Here is a 20187-nt window from a genome sequence, read left to right on the forward strand (position 1 = left end):
TTCTTCGACGGTACGCTAACTTATAACAATATTTGCACTACTAAAATAAGGAAATGCAATATTTATCTTTAATTTTGAATCATTCTTAGAAATTACTATAAAAATATGGGTGTGCATGATTTCACAATCTGTCGAAAAACCTTGCGCAATTTGCAGATTACTTGCGCAATTTAATACGTTGCTTGCGCAATTTGAAACACATGTTTCAATTCAAATTGCGCAAGGATTTTTTTTGCGCAATTTCAAATTGCGCAAATCGTTCAAATCGCGCATAACATATATAATAGGATAAACATTAATGTATACGACATTTAGCGCGACCAAAGTAACAACGCAATCGATATCAAACGCAACCGATATGATTAAATCCGTGGTCGACTTTGCGATGGGCGACTTTGCGTTGGGGCGACTTTGCGATGGGGCGAATTTGCGATGGGGCGACTTTGTAATGGGGCGACTTTGAGATGGGGCGACTGTGCCGGAGCGACTTTGTTTTGGGGCGACTTTGCGATGGGGCGACTTTGTATTGGGCGACTTTGTATGGGGCGACTTTGCGATGGGGCGACTTGACTGGTAGGCCTACCCCATGGGCCATGATGTTCAATGTTTTTGTTACTATGGAACGTCAAAAGAGCAAAAATTATATAGAGGGCTGAAAACTCTGTGGAGTCCATCTACAGTGTGGATGGAACAATGTAAAATTAAAATTGTAATGATAATAGTATAATCAAGCAAGTACGAAGAAATAAATACTGGCAAATAAATTTTAATTTAAAAATCATGATAAGTTTTTTTGTTTCGTTTTTGTTCTGTTTTTATACTTGTACTATTATTGTTGCTCTTTTGGCGCTCCATAGAAACAAAAACATTAAGCATGGGGACGGAGCTCGAGGAGTTACATTGTCATTACAGTATACAAAGAAACACATCTGTAAAATCATCAATTTAAAGGATTTATTTATTTGTTATTATGTGTTTCTCCTTTTGAAAGTACTTATAAGTCCTAATTTTAAAGTGTGGTGTTGAGGATAAAGTTAGTCAACAAATTTGGAGTCAAAATACAAGAAAGGCAGGTGCGTAAGAAAAACATTCTCTGAAGCAACACAATGGAGTAAATATATACCAACAAACAACCCGTCAAGTTTGAGTGTTGACAAAGTGCGAGGCAGCGAGGCACGCGAGGTATGCCAAATATTTGTGCGAGGCATCATTTTATCATTTCCAAAAGTGCGAGGCATGCGAGGCATATAGTTTACAATTTCAAAAAGGTGCGAGGCATTTAACGTGCTATTATGCTATATTATAGGCCTAATAATCAATCGATACAAGCGTATCTAAATAGATTCGTGTATACACTCATCATGTTGTTTATTTTTATGTAACGATTGTTTTTTCATTCAAGTCATATCGTGTCAAATTTTACTTTTACAAAAGTGCCCAAACTACGGTTCAAAAATCTGAACGACAGTCTTCAACTTTCGATAAACAATGGTTATAGCGACACACTCATCAAATGACTGCAATGTTTGTTGGCATTTCGAGCGTGTTCACTCACATGTCTCTCGAACATAGCAGAGTGAAAATAATATTTTGTCACGCCCCTGCGCCTAGATCCGGTAGACCCGAGAGATGGAAAATCCCTCTTTACTATTTAGCAGGTAGCGGAATGATTCAGCCCTCAGCTCAGAGGATTGTGGTGCATTCCACTCCTATAGCACGTGGTTTCAGCAGCAACGCACAGACTTCTCTCTGAGCGGCGTGCCAAAGACATTTTTGACATTCCATTCTCTAGGAACAACACGTGTACCTCTCTCGCAAATAAGGTGAACAGCGATTGCCAGGACAAGTTCAATAACTGGCGGTGAATAAAAGGTAACTGATATGCCGATCCAATAACATGCCGCAAAGAAAAAAATTGCGACAGAATTCTGGAGCGCGTGTGAAAAAAGACTTACGTCCGACAATTGTAATACTAGGCCTAACATTTTAATATGCTTAGCCCTAACCTAGATAAGAGGCCTATGTAGAAAATAATTTAATCAATTTTGATATAATAATAATTGGTGTAATATTTAATAATGATACACTATTCCTGTTTTAGTAAGCTATGTATAATATTACGAACGATTTTTATTTATTGTTGTCCATGTACGTACTAATAAACCTGGCGCAAGTTTCCTTCGCTTGTATTTTTACTCCAAATTTGATAACTAACTTTATCGTGTGAATACCACACCTTAGAAGTATACCTCATGAGTACTTTAATGAAAGAATCACATAAAAAGTAACAAATAAATCCTTAAATTAGGCCTAATGATTTTACAGGCGTGTTTCTCGCACACTGTTCGCGAATTTCACTTATTCAATGTTCAATATTTTTGTTTCTATGGAGCGCCAAAAGAGCAACGATAATAGAGGACTAAAACTCAGTGGAATGCGTCAATTTCTCATGCATTTATTGGTGAAAAACACGTTTCATTTCAATATATTTGTTAATTTGTCAATAAAAATGTTGTAATATGTTACTGCTGATACTGTTCTGTTTTCAAAGAATAATAATCGATCCTAAATCAACATCACTACCTAGTCTAGACCTAGGACATCCTACTAAGGATATTATGATGAATTTTTCTATTTTATTCTTTAAAAGGTTAACGAAACCGTGTACATTATCAACAGGAACATTTTTCCTTACTGACAGTGACAAAATCTATTGAAATTGTACTTGATTTTCACCAAATAATGCGTTAAATATAAATGGATTCCACAGAGTTTTTAGCCCTCTAATTAATTTTGCTCTTTTGGCGTTCCATAGAAACCAAAATATTGAACATTGAGTGTGCGAAATGCGAGAAAAACAACGTCTGTAAAATCACCAATTTAATGGATTTATTGTTACTTTTATGTGATTTTTCTTCATTAAAGTAGGCCTACTAATTCTAAGCTGTGGTATTCAGGATAAAGTTGGTTAAAATACAAGGCAGGTGCAAAGGGAAACTAGCCTAGCGGGCCTAGGCCTAGGCTACTTCAATTTCGGTGATTTCCTGCCTTGCAATTTTGAGAAATGATAAAATGATGCCTCGCATTTTTTGATGATGGTAAAACGATGCCTCGCATAAATTTCTGACTTGCCTCGCATGCCTTCCCTGCCTCGCGTGCCTCGCTGCCTCGCACTTTGTTACTACCCTCGTCCAATTCGAGGTCGTCGCTTTCTACACACCCTTTAATTTATATGCTTGTTCTTTGGTTAAATTGTTGTTTGAATAGCTAATATTTATGCTCATATTATAATAGTAATAGTAATACTGGACAACAATTATGCATTATTATAGAAGACTGTATTAATTGCAGTTGTTGCTGATGGATCAATGTTAATATTATCATTCTGTCAATTGTTTAAATAGGTCATGTTAAACCAGTTTTAAATTAAGAACCAAGAACTTTATAATTAATAGTTAACCATACTATTATGTCATTTTTATTGTTTCACAGTTAATCAACTCTATCACGGTATTGGTAAATAAAGACTTAAAGGAAGCATATAACCGTGTGATATTTCGATTCTCGACTCATATATTTCTCTGGACCCTCGACAGTAATAGTCCTTATCCAAAAAGACTCGCTTTGGACTAGATGTTACCTTTCAATAACATGCTTCTCCTCTAAGGGTCTTGTCATGTCCTGCAGCCATTTACGGCGCTCTCTCGACACAGTGGCCGAGTGTGTGTACTAGTACACAGGGTAACCACCTACTCGTCTCGAAAGATGTACTAGGATTTTAAAAGTGCACACACAATGTGTATACACTGGACCTACGGTTTATAGTTCTTATTTGAGAAGACTTGTTCTACCACCAGAACCATGGAGCGAGTGAGCCTCATACCCTTGCCGATGTTATGGCTGGGTTACGGTTCCACTGTTCCACTGAACAAATGTGTTAATCGTAAAACAAAAATCTATTAATAATTATACTGTAATACAATTATATTTGAAATATTAACCATTAATTATTATTTAAATATTATATTAACCTCATCCTTCTAAGAAATTAATTATTGATTTTTAATGTACTACTGTTAGTATTGTACTACATAAATAATGATAATACTGTAATAATATCCTGGATTTATATAGCGCCTAATGTTGTGAAACCTAGCGCTGTACATAAACTAATACAATAAAAGGAATTTCAACCATGCCAAAAAAAAACCCAAACCGAAGCTCAGCCATTACGCCATTCTGCTTTAATCGTCCTCCAGTTTTATAATATACTGTACCGCAAACTTTATATCAAAACAAATCGTGACCCATACAAGAACCACTTCAAAATTATGTTTCGTAGAAAACGAACGAAAACCAATATTATTGTATATTGAAATTAATAATTTATTTCAATTTGTGTCGAATATCAGATCGGAAATTAATTTACGGATGTACAGTATGCCAACTTGTAATTTAATCTTGATATAACACATTTTAATTTGTTGTTTTCTTTAAAAAAGATGTGTGAGGAAATAATTGTTTTAATGTAGTATAAACAAAAATTCTATGTATTAGTAATTACACATTATTAACTAGTAATTAGGCTAAATAGTTTGAAGTTCCTCAATATGCGGTTTTGCTGTTGGTATAAATACTGTTAGTGTTAGGGACAGACAGATAACAACAAGAATGGCAGAGGAGATGGATAGTATGTATATAGAAGTAACAGCCAGGGAGGAGATACAGAGTAAAGAGAAAGGAATGGCCAAGTGTCAATATAGTGATGTTGATGCAGTTCCTCCTGGAAAACAAGTGGTGGTTGTACAGCAGAAGCAACACCATGTTTCACTTGGTATTGCCGTTGCATGTGTCATTCTTGTATGTATTGTAGTAGCAGTTTTCAGTATGATGACTATCCAGTCACATAAATCCTTCATCGAGCATCTTACAAGAATCGAAATAAGCAGGTACAATTTGACTGAATACATTACAATGCCTAAAGGTAGGCTTTTTTTTTATACTCTTTAAACAGAAGTTTTAACAAACTTGCTGCAATTTTTTTTTAAGATCTCAGATATTTAAAAAAATGTTTTTTCCTCTTTAATAATGAAGGTGATTTACTTGATGTGTATAGAAGGCAGGTATAAATGCACTGCAAAGTGGAATACCAGGCTCTTATTGGGTTGTAAATGGGACTAAAATGTGCTCTGTCAAATTGTCCCAGCTTAGTTAGAACTTCAAAATAGCAGTTATAGTTACAAGCCAAGCAGGAGTGCATACAAAACGAAGACTTTTTTTTTATGTTATTCAAATTATAAAACAAAGGCTAACACAATGACACAATTTCGAACTTTTCAGAAATTTGGGTACGAGATAATCAAGGATCTTCATTTTGTATGCCCCCATATAAGATGTGTACAAAACGAAGACCCTTGATTATCTCGCACCCAAATTTCTGAAAAAGTTCGAAATTGTGTTATTGTGTTAGCCTGGTGTGTTATTCAAATAAAATAATTTTTGGTTCTTCGGTCTTCGTTTTGTATGCACCCCCAAGCAGGATGTTGTGTGGTCTGTAACTAATTTGATTATAATTGGTTGAATTTGAAATTAATACAAAAAAAATGATCGGCCAAATGTCAACCAGGGATCAAAATCAAGAATCGCAAATAATTTTGTATTAACATTATAAATCATTTTTGTAAAATTTATAGTTCATACTTTATACACACGTTGGGGGCGCATGGATTGTCCAAGTACTGCTGAATTAGTATACAAAGGTATTTTAATAAAATATTATTTAAAATAAAATTGTAATTTTTGAAAGAAAAATAATATCAATTTGAGTATTCATCAGTAAATGAAGATGATACCTATCAAGGTAATATTATATTATAGTCCCAATATACAGTATAGGGTTTATTTATATTTCTAGGTGTCATGTCTGGTGCACCATCGAGTGATACTGGGAGTGGTACAAACTATCTTTGTTTACCTGACCAACCACGATACAATGTTACAATGGCTGGCTATCAAGTGCCAAGAGGATCAATTTCTGCTGTGGAATTCAGGGAATACACAAAAACGTTTAATCCAACAAAACATCTCCATGGCCTAAACTTTCCTTGCGCCGTTTGCCAAGCCCCACGAAGCGTCTCGTTACTTTTACCAGCGCATACTAAATGCCCAATTGGTTGGATTACAGAGTTTAGTGGATATATGATGGCTTCTGCAAAAATCCAAAAACGTGCAGAATTCGTCTGCGTAGATGAAAGTCCATCTTACATAAATGGTTCAGATAAACCTGATGGTGATGCAGACGATCAATCGGCCAGCAAGCTATTTCATGTTGAGGGCCGATGCAATGCAGAAGCTGCAGTTGGAGGGTTGCCTTGTCCACCGTATGTTGATGGTTACGAGTTGACTTGTGCAATTTGTACACAGTAATTTTGTTAACTTTGACACTGTAATGGCGATACAGGTATCATAGGGTCTTGCATGCCAATTTGTATCCTTCATTTTTATTAGTTCGTTGCAAGGGGTCTTGCGCAAACTTGTGTAGTTTTTTCTCTTTTGTGAGGGCAACCCACTTTTATTGCAATGATAAACAATATGGTGTAGGTTACAGTATATTATATATCTATCTATCTATTTATCAATGAATATTTAAGTGATACTGTATTACACAGACAGAGGTTAAAAGATTATATAAAATATTTTGATATTGTGTTGAAATCTAGATAAAACAAACATGTATACACAGAAAATTTATATTACAGAGCTAAAACGATATAAAGATTGATATTCAGTATTAAAAGGAGATTCGATATAATATAAATATATATGATAAAATGGTATATTGCATTATAATAAGATTATGTTTTGTTTGAATACTTTTATAAAATTGTATAGTTTTACATTTTGAACATAATATTGCTTTTATTATTTATATGATAAAATAACAAACTAATAAATATTGCAAAGCTAAACCATACGCAAATCTTGAGCTACCTTGTGTGGTTTTGTACTCTGTAAATTCAAGACACCTCTTGGCAGTTAGATAAATTTAGATAAATTTATTGAACGAACGCTTTTGTATCAGCGGCACACGTTTATAAGACGGTGCGTTCATTTACAAGGCAATGTAAAAACAAAAAGAAAAGTATCAAAAAATAACATTTAAGTCTTAACTAAGAAGCGAATTATACAAGTAAAATGAAATTAGTAAAAACAAGGTAATCTTACATATCGAACAATACTTAACCTATATGATGGAGTTAATGTTATTATCTATTTATTATCAGTATTATTAATATTTTCAAGTTTTAAGCGAATATATTATCATTATTATTACTAAAAAAATATATATATATATATATAATTGCTAATTGATTTATTATACTGTTATTATTAAAATAAATGCAACTTTTATATGATTATTTGTTCTTATTATATTTAATATTAATAGTTATTTGTAATTTAATTAAATGTGATACAATTTTTATTATATTATTTAGTCTTATTTTTAGTACTGTATTATTTATTTATTTTATTTAGATTTAGGTTACATTATATAATTTTGAAGAAAAAAAAAAAAAAAAAAAAAAAAAAAAAAAAAATATATATATATATATATAAAAATATAATATATTATTGAATTAGATAAATGGTAGATAATATGGTGGGCGGTAAATATTTATATATTATATATTAAGTGTAGTCTTTCTATGTCTCCATGCAGCAGTTAAGTATTGTTTACAGTGATAGTCTACAATTTCACCGATTCTCTCAAATGGAAATTCTAAATAAAGGTCATCAAGTAAAATATGATGTTGGTATTCGATTGTACCACTTCTAAAATTCTCCCAGAATGTATCATAACCACAATACAATAAATCCATTTTTAGTAAGTTAAAATGTGTTTCTCTTACATTTTTAAGGTTTGAACATTCAAGTAGAAAATGGTCTGTAGTTTCAATTAACTGATTGTTGCATAGCTTGCAAAAACCAGTCTCATTTTCTGACCATGTATTTTTTCTACCTTCTAAATCAAGAGAGTTAGACCTCGCTTTAAACTTTAAACTAATGGAATCAAAATTCACCATATCAAACATGTATGTCTCTGCTTTAGGTTCATGTTTATATTTCAAATATTCGGAGAGGGTTGACTTTGTTTTTGCACCTTCTAACCATTCCTTGATATTTTCTAGAGAGTTGGCATGTGTAAAACTCTTGAACCATTGACTTTCCGGATTTAAATTAAACTTATTTCCTAAATCAAATTTACATAATAAATCTTTGATATGGTTAATCCACTTCCATTTCACCTTATCTTCTACATCCATTATAGATCTACATAGTAGTTTTTGCCACCTTTGGTCATCCATATTTTTAATTCTGTTAAAATAGGACATCCTAAATTTATTTTGGATGGTGTAGAGTGTCTCCCATCCTAGGTCACCAATCAATGCCGCTTTCGCGACGTTTCTTGGTGCCTTCAAAATAATTCTAGCCATTTGGTATTGTAAATTTTCTAACTTATTTAGTGAACCTTTAGAGTTACATAACCATATTGCAGAGGCGTAATTAATTGTTGGTAATCCTATCGTTCTCCATAAAAGATCACCATAGTATACCCTATTGAAATCATTCTGATTGTTTATAATAGAGGTAATATAGGCTATTATCCTATTTCCCTTTTTGATTACTTCATTGATATTGTCAGAATCTGTATATGAACGTGATATTATTACACCAAGATATTTATACCTTTCTATTTCTGTGATATAATGATTACCAAGGCTCCATGTTCTATGTGGATTTACTCTTTGCCCTGTGACCAGCACATTTGATTTGTCAAAATTAAACTCTAATTTCCATGCTTGTGAATAATCACTTGCTACTTTAAGTAGTTTCACAAGTTCAGACTCATTGTCACCGATTAAAACCACGTCATCAGCAAAAAATAGTGCACCTATTTGTGTGCCATAGATTTGAACACCTAGTTTATGACTTTTGATTAGATTATTTAGTTCGTTAATGTAAATAGAAAAAAGAACTGGTGACAATGAACAGCCTTGTTTCACTCCTTCATTAATGCTAAACTTATCAGATTCTATGTCATTGAACAAAACTTTGCATTTAACATCATCGTATATATTTCTTAGTAAGTTAAGGAGTTTACCACGGATACCAATTCTTTTGGCAGCCGTAATTAACCCTTGTTGCCAGACTGAATCAAAGGCTTTTTTAAAGTCCAAAAAGGCCAGAAATGTTTTTTTACCCTCAGCACGCCTTGTGGCGATAATGCTTTTCAAGACAAAAATGTGGTCTTCACATCTTCTGTCTGTCCGAAAGCCCCCTTGGACTTCACCAAGGATGCCATTTTCTTCTAAAAATTGAGAAATATTATATGCAATAAAAACCTCTATGGATAACGAATATCATACTGCATTTGCTTAAAAAGATGTATAGAATAGAATTTTGATGGTAAAGGTAAAATATTTTTTCTGGTTCTCAAGCTTAACTGCAAACTGAGGAAATTTGGGTTAGGCCCTCCGCGTACCCACGGCAGCCTACTACTTTGTTTGGCTATCTCCCATCAGGCTTCCCAGGATCTGTTCCATAGTGCTAAACAAATGTTTGATACAGTATAAAAGATTAGGCCCTACAGGCATAGTCTAGCCTAGTAATAATAATGCTATTTCCAGGTGCACTAGACTGCTATGAATTATTTAATATGTTTTTTATATCTTGTATGTTATCTATATCTACATGCTTTCTTGCTTTGACATAATATTTTGTATACTATAACATTAACAAAGTTATTAAAAAGTTTCTGACGCAAAACCACTATTTTCATAAATTGGTTTTATTGTTTTACAATAAAATATGGATAGTTAACACCTTTAAAAACTTGATAAATACCACAACAAAATTGGTCTTTCTATGGACCAGAGATTCCGAAATAAAAGATTGAATTGAATTGAATTATCGCAATTAAAGAAAACACTAACCACTCTATTTCAAGTTGTTTCAGAAATAATATCCATATACCGGTACCTTTAAAAAACACATGAACACTGGCGTCTCTTAGATTCCAACAGAAGACATTTTAAAGGACATTAAATTGAATTCGGTGTCAATGTTATTTTGTTGTGACTATTAATATTTTATGTATTTCTTAGAAGGATGAGTGCTTAATATTTAAAATATTATTGTTTTAAAGTATTACAGTATGATTATCTAAAAATGTTTGTTTTACGATTAACACATTTGTTGTTGAACCTGCTTCTTTGCTGTTTGTAGAACTACGTCTGTACTGCCTAAGGACAAACAACATAAGGAGGAAATGACACAGGAGGAAAATGTGTATATGGAAGTAATAGCCGGTGAGGAGATACAGAGTACAGAGAAAGGAATAGGCAAGTGTCAATATAGTGATGTAGATGCAGTTCCTCCTGGAAAACAAGTGGTGATTGTACAGCAGAAGCAACACCATGTTTCACTTGGTATTGCCGTTGCATGTGTCATTCTTGTATGTATTGTAGTAGCAGTTTTCAGTATCATGACTATCCAGTCACATAACGTAAGTAGGTGCAATTATGACAGAAAACATTACAATACCTGTAGTAGTATTGACAGCATGTTGTTGACAAAATATGATTACTTAGTAGATCAGATAGTGGTTGCAAAAACAGGTTACCTATGTCAAGTACATAATTGGCTAGATATAATAGAAATAACTTAAACCAAATTTTAACATCTTGTATATTACAATACTTTTTTTGGCTTTAATCTAGGAAAACATACGTTCACAAACTAAAGGTAGGCTTTTTTATACCCTTCAAACACAATATTAAATAAGGAAAATAAAGGTTCGGTCCCTTTACAAATCTCATATATTTATTTATTATTTATTTACTTGATGTGTATAGAAGGCTGCTATGAATGCTAACCCTAAAAAAAGACCAGGCTCCTATGCTGGGTTGTAAATGGGACTAAAATTTGCTTTGCAAATTGTCCCAGCTTAGGTGGAGCTAGCAGTCAGAGCATGATGTTGTGTGATCTGTAAAACTGAATAATTGGTTGTCTTGTTGTTTGACTTGAAATCAATTTAAAAAAAATGATCAGTCATGGTCAATCAGCGAGGTCAATCAGCGAGGTCAATCAGCGAGGTCAATCAGCGAGGGGATCAAAACCCAGAATCGCAAATGATCTTGTATTAAAATTTAAATGATATTAAATAATTTTGTTTAATTTATAGTTTATAGTTTATACACACGTTGGGGGCGTATGTATTGTCCAAGTACTGCTGAATTAGTATACAAAGGTATTTAAATAAAATGTTTTAAAATGTAATGAAGATACTATGGCTTTGCAGAACATTGTAAATAATACTTATTAATGTTTTGAGGTAATACTATAGTCCAATATTTAGGGTATATTTATATTTCTAGGTGTGATGTCTGGAGCACCACATAATGATACTGGGAGTGGTACAAACTATCTTTGTTTACCTGACCAACCACGATACAAGTTCACAATGGCGGGCTATCAAATCACGAGAGGATCAATTACTGCTGTGGAATTCAGGGAATCACAAAAAGACTTCAAACCAACAAAAGATCTCCATGGTGTAAACTTTCCTTGCGCCGTTTGTCAAGCTCCACGAAGTGTCTCGTTACTTTTGCCAGCGGATACTAAATGCCCAATTGGTTGGATTACAGAGTTTAGCGGATACATGATGGCTTCTAGAAAGGACGAAACACGTGCAGAATACGTCTGTGTAGATAAAAGTCCATCTTACATAAAGGGTTCAAAAAAATCTGATGGTGATGCGGACTGGGAAATGGCCAGCAGGCTATTTCTTGTTGAGGGCCGATGCAATGCAGAAGCTGCAGTTGGAGGGTTGCCTTGTCCACCTTACGTTGATGGTTACGAGTTGACTTGTGCAATTTGTACACATTAATTTACTTTATTTTGACACTGTAATGGTGATACAGGTGTCATAGGGTCTTGCATGCCAATTTGTATGCTTCATTTTTATTGGTTCGTTGCAATGGGTCTTGTGCTAACTTGCCAAGTTTGTACTCTGTAAATTTATAACACCTTTTGGCAGTTAACATCTATAATAACCTCTATGGATAACGAATATCATACTGCATTTGCTTAAAAAGATGTATAGAATAGATTTTTATGGTAAAAAATAAATAAATGTACTGTCTTTGTTTGGCTATCTCCCATCAGGCTTCCCAGGATCTGTTCCATAGTGCTAAACAAATGTTTGATACAGTATAAAAGATTATAGGCCCTACAGGCATAGTCTAGCCTAGTAATAATAATGCTATTTCCAGGTGCACTAGACTGCTATGAATTATTTAAAATGTTTTTTATATCTTGTATGTTTTCTATATCTACATGCTTTTCTTGCTTTGACATAATATTTTGTATACTATAACATTAACAAAGTTATTAAAATTTCTCACGCAAAACCACTATTTTCGTAAATCGTTTTTATTGTTTTACAATTGAGTGTTTGTACATTTATATTCAGTCAACTTTCGTAAAAATGTTGCAAGACAAAAATATAGTTTTGATATTTTAGCATTGTCATGAACATAACCGTGTTTAACCCATCTGTATTAAGGGTCTTTTACAACTGTTTCAGCACGGAGCCATGTGAAAACAAAACATTGATGTTTGGTTTGATTTACCAGCGCCGGAGCGGAACTCTGCCGGAACGAGTGTGAACGTTTTTTTAGTAATTTATTTGATATATTATATCAACATTGCCAATATCATCAATAAAATATGAATAGTTAAACAACTTTAAAAACTTTATAAATACCACAAAAAAATTGGTCTAAAGTGAGACGTTTCGTCTCACCAAAAGTGGGCCGAATCGTCCCGGATTTATCGTAAAGCTCTGTCTACACTATGAAACTTGTTTGACAAAAAAGTGTGATGTGCCCAAATATGGTAGTGATGTGCTCAAATATGGCAGGTAGTGATATAGCGTGTCCATATAAATATCAGCACTTCACATTTTTTTGTCGTATAAAGTTTGATAGTGTAGACAAAGCATTAAACAAATAAAATTGATATTAAATCATTATTTCTTAAATTAATAATTATATCAATTGATGAAAAAATAATAATTAAAATTGTTACATCAAAAAGTCGAGTGGCTTTTTTTGTAAGAAATATTCTTGTTTATCCTCTATTCATGGTGTTGCAAAGAATATTTTTGCCAAAACACTGAGATGAGTAGTAGTAATTAGTACAGTCTTTAATTCCATATGTAATTTTACTTCATATGGACCGTAAATTCCGAAATAAAATATTTGAATGCCTGATTTTTCCTCAGGGGCCCTCATAAGCTCATAGCCGTTACACCATTGCTTTGACCGTTCTCAAGTTTTATATACACAGTACTGTATCGCAAACTTTATATCAAAACAAATCGTTACCCGTAGAAGAACCACCAAAATTATGTTTCGTAGAAAACGAACGAAAGCTGATATTTGTACTATATTGAAATTAAGAATGTGTTTCAATTTGTGTCGTATATAGGCCTACACATCTGATCAGGATTGATTTACGGATATAGTATGCCAACTTGCAATTTAATCTAGATATATTATCTCTTTGAAAAGATGTGTTGTGGTAATATTTAGTAAAAATGAGAAAATATTTTAATGTAGTAAACAAGAATGAGAACAATAAGGTATTATTTGGGAGTGCTAAATAGTTCCTCAATATGCGGTTTTGCTGTTGGTATAAATACTGATTTTAGTATTAGGACGGACAAACAAACAGCAAACAACAGAAAGAATCAAGAATCATGGCAGAGATGGATAATATGTATTGTAGTAGCAGTTTTCAGTATGATGACTATCCAGTCACATAAATCCTTCATTGAGCATCTTACGAGAATCGAAGTAAGTTTAGGTGTGATCAGCTGAGAATAATAGGACTTTCGATTTGCAAGATTAGATGTTATGTTGATTTATTGTGAAAATACAGGGACATGGTGACGCACTTCATAGTAGAAGATTCTTTGACACAATTTTGTCAGTTTCCAGACACAATAATTTATAATTTGAAAAGCTATAACATCATGCATGTGATGTTAACATTATTGTTATTGATTATTAATTTTGTTGCCTTTATATTAGGAAAACGTGTTAAAGGGTGCAAATTTACAAATTAAAGGTAAGCTTTATACCAGGACAGTATATTGAATAATAATATCAAAAACACCAAGGAATACAGGCAATGAAATAATATTACGGTAGGGTTAGATTTTTAAAACAATGTAAAATATATCTATATTTCTGCTATGTTTGTCAATTATTTTTATACCATAGGAAAAAGTCTGGTTAGCATGTCCAGATGTTTTGCTTTGTGTACAGCACAGAGGCAAGCACAGTCTTTATATCATTCAAAGCCCTAAATTAAATCATAAATTGTGTATTTAGTATCAATACAACATTTACAGGTTTTTGTTACTTTGTTCCCATAGTTCCTGAGTCTACTAAAATTACTCTATTCACTCGTTGGGGGCGTACTGATTGTCCTAATAGTGCGGAATTGATCTACAAAGGTAAATTGTTTAGTTCTTTGTTTTTTTCATATATGATTGTTTTAATATATGTTTTTATGAATGCCCTGGCTTGATTTTCAGCATATGCTGTTTAGGGTAACCCCCTTTAAACAAGGTTTAAAGATATATTTTTTACATTTTTTGTTGTTGAATATGCCATTTTATTGTCACATAATAGTTATCCACTTTGAAAAAAAAATAGAAAAATATTTATTTACCTGAAAAAACTGTAATTTAAAGCAAAATATAGTCAAATAGGCTGCTAGCCAATGGGTTTTTGGTTGAATTTGACCATTTATTTGTCATTTAATATGAGAAAACGTTATTTTTTTTGGTTTTTTTTTTCACGGAGGGATTAACTTTATTAAAACTACAAAATAACCTATTCAAAATCTGATTTAGTTAGTCTTCATTTTTCATGTTTTTGGGGGACAATACATATTTAATAAATTAAATTAAACCTTATTGATAGTTTCTGTATTATTATTGTTTATTTGTTATATTGTCATTATCTATGATCCCATTTACTACATTTGAAAAATAAACCTAATTAGTGGTAAACTCTTAACAATCCTAGGTAGGACAGCAGGGCCACCATATGGTTCAACTGGAAGTGGCGCAAACTATCTCTGTCTGACTGACAACCCACAATACAAGTTTACGGTAGGATTATCTCAAGTCGAAAGAGGGTCAGTTTATGGTACAGAATACAGGTACGGAGATTTTAAGTTTACTCCACTGAAGGACAATCACTTCTATGATGTTCCTTGTGCCATTTGTCAAGCCCCACGAAGTGTCACACTTATGATTCCAGCTGTTACAGAATGTCCAAACAGTTGGACTAAAGAATATGATGGATATTTAATGACCTCTCGAGACGACCGTAAGCGTACAGAGTTCATCTGCGTTGATGAAAACCAGTGTCTTGTTCCTGGTAGGGATAGCGCCCGTCGGCAACTTCCTGATACAGAAGCCAGTACGTTGTTCCTTGTTGAGGGAAAATGCAATCATTCTGGTGGTGGATTGAATTGTTCGGTGTATGGAGATAGTCTTGAGCTATCTTGCGTGGTTTGTACTCTGTAAACTCAAGACCACTGCGAAGCCAGTATTAACATTCTTTAAAAGATATGTAGAAGGAAACATAAATTGCTTTTGAATTATATGCACATAGCCTAGTAGTAGTAATAATATTAATAACTTTATTTGAAAACAGAAAACTTGATCCGTTTTTAACAAGGCCGTTACAGTATATAAAACTATTTACAAAAAACAACAAACAATTAAAGAAATAAAAGAAGTAGAATGTAACTAAAACAATACAAAAGTTGAAAGGTGTTTACAAATGCAAAGTTTAAACCATAACAAACAAAACTTAATAATGATTTGTTTTTAAATTCATGTACACTTGGAGCGTAGCAATCAAGTGATTAAATAAATTTCCATCTATCCATCAGCAAAAAAATCTTTTTTTGGACCTCCGTTTTTCTTCCGAGAATTCTTTGTGTGAAAAAAATCTTTGAAAACAAACAAAACAATTCTTTTTTTCTAATCTATTTTGTATGATTTTTGTTTATACCAAGACAACAACGTCATGCTTTCCAGTCAATGTTTTGATATATATATAGTATATATAATTATTTTGCACTTGCACTTATAAAGGGTTAGTGTTGCCCGAGAGCTCTGCTAATGTTTCTGACTGTTTTACTTTATTGTTTTGATTTAGCTTTTTCCTTATTTTTTTAGTATCTCCATTGAGATCCAGCCACTGATACCCACAGCACTGATACTCACAGCATTGACATTTTGTATCTCCATTGAGATCTAACTACTGATACCCACAGCATTGTCATTTTTTCAGTAATTTGCCTTTGGATTTATATTTCTATAATTATTTTGTTCTATAATAACAAATATAATAAAGCATTTTTGACACAAAAAAGTATATTTTTATCTCATAAATCGTTTTTATTGTTTTACAATTGAGTATTTGTACATTTATATTCCATCAGTCAACTTTCGTAAAAATGTTGCAAGACAAAAATATAATTTTGATATTTTAGCATTGTCATGAACATAACCGTGTTTAAATCATCTGTATTAAGGGTCTTTTACAACTGTTCCAGCACAGAGCCACGTGAAAACAAAACATTGACGTTCGGTTTGATTTGCCAGCGCTGGAGTGGAACCGTGCCGAACGAGTGTGAACTTAAATTATCGTACTGTAGCTAGTAGGCCTATACTTGTATCTTGTAGATGAGATCATCCATTTGTGTGCTTCGTACAAAATGATTCGTGATGTCATGAAAGTGACAACATGATTACAGACAATTATGTTGTTACTAATCTAACAAAAACAATAGATATAGCATACCAAACCAAAAGAATGCACGCTACTGTATGATTGCAAGGGGGAGGGGGGGGGGATTAAGCCATACAAAATAGTAAAGATAAAAAGCTGTACATCTCTGTCACAAATTATAATAAATCTGATATTTGATACATATATACTCTTAATTTATTTAGCAAATCTTAAAGAAAATTTCAACAATAAAACTCTTACAAATATATTTCTACCTTAAATTTAAAGATGCCACCACAGTTTCATAATAATTTTTACAAAAGTGTACCAAAGCTCTCTGTCTACAATGTCAAACTAGTTTGAAGTGTGATGTGCCCAAATATGGTAGTTATATGCCCAAATATGGTAGTGATATGACATCATCATGTCCATATATGGGCACATCACATTTTTTTTGTCACATAAACATTGATAGTTTAGACAGAGTTTAAACAATACATGTCTATGTAAATATACATATCTGAGTACAATACAATTGAAACTACAATCAATTTCAGTGTAATTTATTATTTACATAATACACACTTTACAAATAACAAGGTATACAAACAGTTAATTATGATTATTTAAATAATTAATACAAAATAATAATTAAAAAAAAAGAACATAAAAATGAAAGAACTAGGATTTTATTGTAATAAATAAGTTTGATTGATTGATTGATTGATTGATTGATTCTTTATTTTTCACACAACATTCATAAAAATATAAATAAAAAATTAAGTACAATAAAGTGTGAAAATCAGGATAACCACAGTTAGTTGCTTGTTTAAAAAAAGAAGAGCTACCATTCGTTTTAAATAAAAATACAAATTAAAATGACACGATAAAGCTATATTCACACATTCAGACAGCAAGCTTTTAGATTCTTTATATGTTTTTTTATTTAACAAGATGCAGTGTGAATTTAGCTTAATAATGCTAACAAATCCTTTCTCAATGTCAAAATACCGTCCTTAACGCTTGGTTCCACTTGCGCCGCAACATAACGCAATGCCCTTCCAATAATTGTGTTTGCCCCTGCCTGCATGAAATCAAAACTGCGATGTTTGTTGGGAACCATGCTTAAGGTCAATTTACACATACGACTGGTAATGGTAATAAACAAAGCGATGATGCGATTACTATTTTAAAAATGTAATGTTTATAGCAGAAATGTAGCTATAGTTTTAATATACCATAACTATGGTAAGTTTAAATATGGACACATTGGTTTTCTTAATTTATGTAATTTATTACATTGACTTTGTTGGTTTTTATATTACAAGTAATATGGATACCATTAACATATATCAATTTATGCATAGCGAAATTAATTAAGTTAACAGTGATTGAGAAAAAGTAGGTCCACCTAGATTCGCACCCAGAATGCTTGATATAAAGATGTCCTACCATTAGACCATTATCATACATATGAAATATGAAATCACAAATTTAACAAAAAAATCAAAATTGTTTTTAAACCATGGTCACTTTTAACATAATTTACTTCACTAATGATTTATTTTCTCATTATTTTAAACTAAAATTACATTTTTTGTTAATGTTTATATTTATTAAGAATATTTAGTTTATCTTACGATCCATTAAAAGTTCTTGAATATTTATTAGTCTTAAGTAAGGTCACAACTAATTTGCATATCAGGTGAAAAGTTGTTGTTGCTAATGCTTAGTCAAGCATACTACAGCCAAGCTAAGTACCACAGGCCTAGCTTTACTGGATATAATATGCATTATTTTTTACTGGAATTATGGATATTTTTAGAATTATCATAATCTTAGGTGAGTTAAACTATTATTTTAATTATTATGAAGTTGTATGAATAATGTTCTTTATAATAAATTATCATTGTTTACAAGACTGTCTGAGGGTGTGCTTAGCCTGAGCTCATGCTTTGGTTGCTCACTGCTAGCTTACCACCACACTACCACCATCCACTACTACTAAGCTCACAGCACAGCCTTTGGCAGCCTAGACTTCTTGGTCTTATTTTTTGTTCTAATCTAAAATATAGTCTTATATGTATGTAAGGGTCAGTGTTCTCGGTCTATATAATTTAAATATCAGGTGGTTTTTTATGTAATAACATTTACACAAAACGCGGAGTGGACAGGCGGTTTTTTCGCTCAAAGTAGATACAGATTCGACGTGGGACAAGCTACGCGGTTTTTCGCTTACAGTTACCGCTCGTCTGTGTAAATTGCCTTTTGAACGACCAGATTATTTCTATATGAAACATTAGGTGTAAAACATCCGAGTTTACTCAAGTTTTCCCCTGAAAATGCAAGGATTTGTAGCTACAAAACAAAACAATAATAAAGAAAAGAAATATTTACATTTCATGCTAAAACCTATAATACACTATAAACATTATAAAAAACTGATTTATGAAATTAACAATATATTTCACTCTCTCCCCCGAATGTTCATGCAGTGCCGACATTAATGTTGTTTTCAAAAAAAAAAACAAACACGCATGTAGCTTTGTAACCTGCAGTGATTTTATAAAGAGAATTTGAAGTAAAAAAAGAAAAAAAAAATGTCCTATACTGTACATTATAAACATGCTATTATTAAAACCATCTAAAAGTAGTATTATTTTTATATATTCCCATGTTTTATACAAAAAGACATTTTCTTCAAATAACTTAAGTTTTCATGTTATTGATGCTGTATAAAATTAAAATATTATTGTAATTAAATTATTATTTTATAATGTTCTCTTTAATATTCACATTTTAAATAATATACATCTCAACTACTAGTTAAAATTAAAATACAAAGTTGATCTTAAGTTCTGTCTACACTACCAAACTTTATGTTACAAAAAAATGTGATGTGCCCATATATGGACATGATGATATCATATCACTACCATATTTATTTATTTATTTATTTCGTTTTCTTTTAGTAGGGTAGCCCTCTCAGTAATAAAATAAAACTGCTCTTCCGAGGGGCCCTACGGCACATTTAAACAAAATTTGAAAACAACTTAAACTAAAACTTAAACTAAAACTAAACTTCAATGCATGTTCTCATTATTATTATACTTTTATACCATATTTAAATATATTTCACTGGAACCATCCTAGACCACCGGCAACAATAAATGAATCTTAACAAGTGATTTAAAACGGTTATAATTGTTTTGTTTTCTTAATTCATAAGGTAGGCCATTCCAGAGTGAACTTCCATAATAAACAAAACTACGTTTGTATATTTCGAGGTTACATCTGGGCA

The 20187-nt window shown here is 32.2% G+C and overlaps 3 protein-coding genes across 4 annotated transcripts; all 3 read left to right on the plus strand.

Moving 5' to 3' along the window:
* Positions 1-887: 887 nt before the first annotated feature.
* Positions 888-12462, plus strand: LOC140058700 (uncharacterized). Of its 2 annotated transcripts, XM_072104411.1 has the most exons (6): positions 888-1073; positions 3493-3516; positions 10288-10567; positions 10782-10806; positions 11246-11311; positions 11439-12462. In XM_072104411.1, the coding sequence occupies exons 3-6, from the start codon at positions 10331-10333 to the stop codon at positions 11948-11950; spliced, it is 840 nt and encodes a 279-aa protein (XP_071960512.1). In that variant the 5' UTR covers positions 888-1073; positions 3493-3516; positions 10288-10330; the 3' UTR covers positions 11951-12462. The 2 variants fall into 2 exon arrangements, with proteins under 2 accessions (XP_071960512.1, XP_071960513.1); XM_072104412.1 differs by lacking the exon at positions 3493-3516.
* LOC140058890 (uncharacterized) lies at positions 4494-7580 on the plus strand. Its single transcript, XM_072104665.1, has 3 exons — positions 4494-4984; positions 5694-5759; positions 5915-7580. The coding sequence occupies exons 1-3, from the start codon at positions 4672-4674 to the stop codon at positions 6424-6426; spliced, it is 891 nt and encodes a 296-aa protein (XP_071960766.1). The 5' UTR covers positions 4494-4671; the 3' UTR covers positions 6427-7580.
* A 1346-nt stretch (positions 12463-13808) lies between the features above and the next one.
* Positions 13809-15670, plus strand: LOC140058358 (uncharacterized). The gene is made up of 4 exons (XM_072103921.1): positions 13809-13922; positions 14160-14196; positions 14507-14587; positions 15165-15670. Exons 1-4 carry the CDS (start codon positions 13869-13871, stop codon positions 15668-15670), a joined length of 678 nt encoding a protein of 225 aa, XP_071960022.1. The 5' UTR covers positions 13809-13868.
* The last annotated feature ends 4517 nt before the right edge of the window (positions 15671-20187 follow it).

This window comes from Antedon mediterranea, chromosome 9, assembly GCF_964355755.1.
Source record: "Antedon mediterranea chromosome 9, ecAntMedi1.1, whole genome shotgun sequence".
In the NCBI taxonomy this organism is placed as follows: Eukaryota; Metazoa; Echinodermata; class Crinoidea; order Comatulida; family Antedonidae; genus Antedon; species Antedon mediterranea.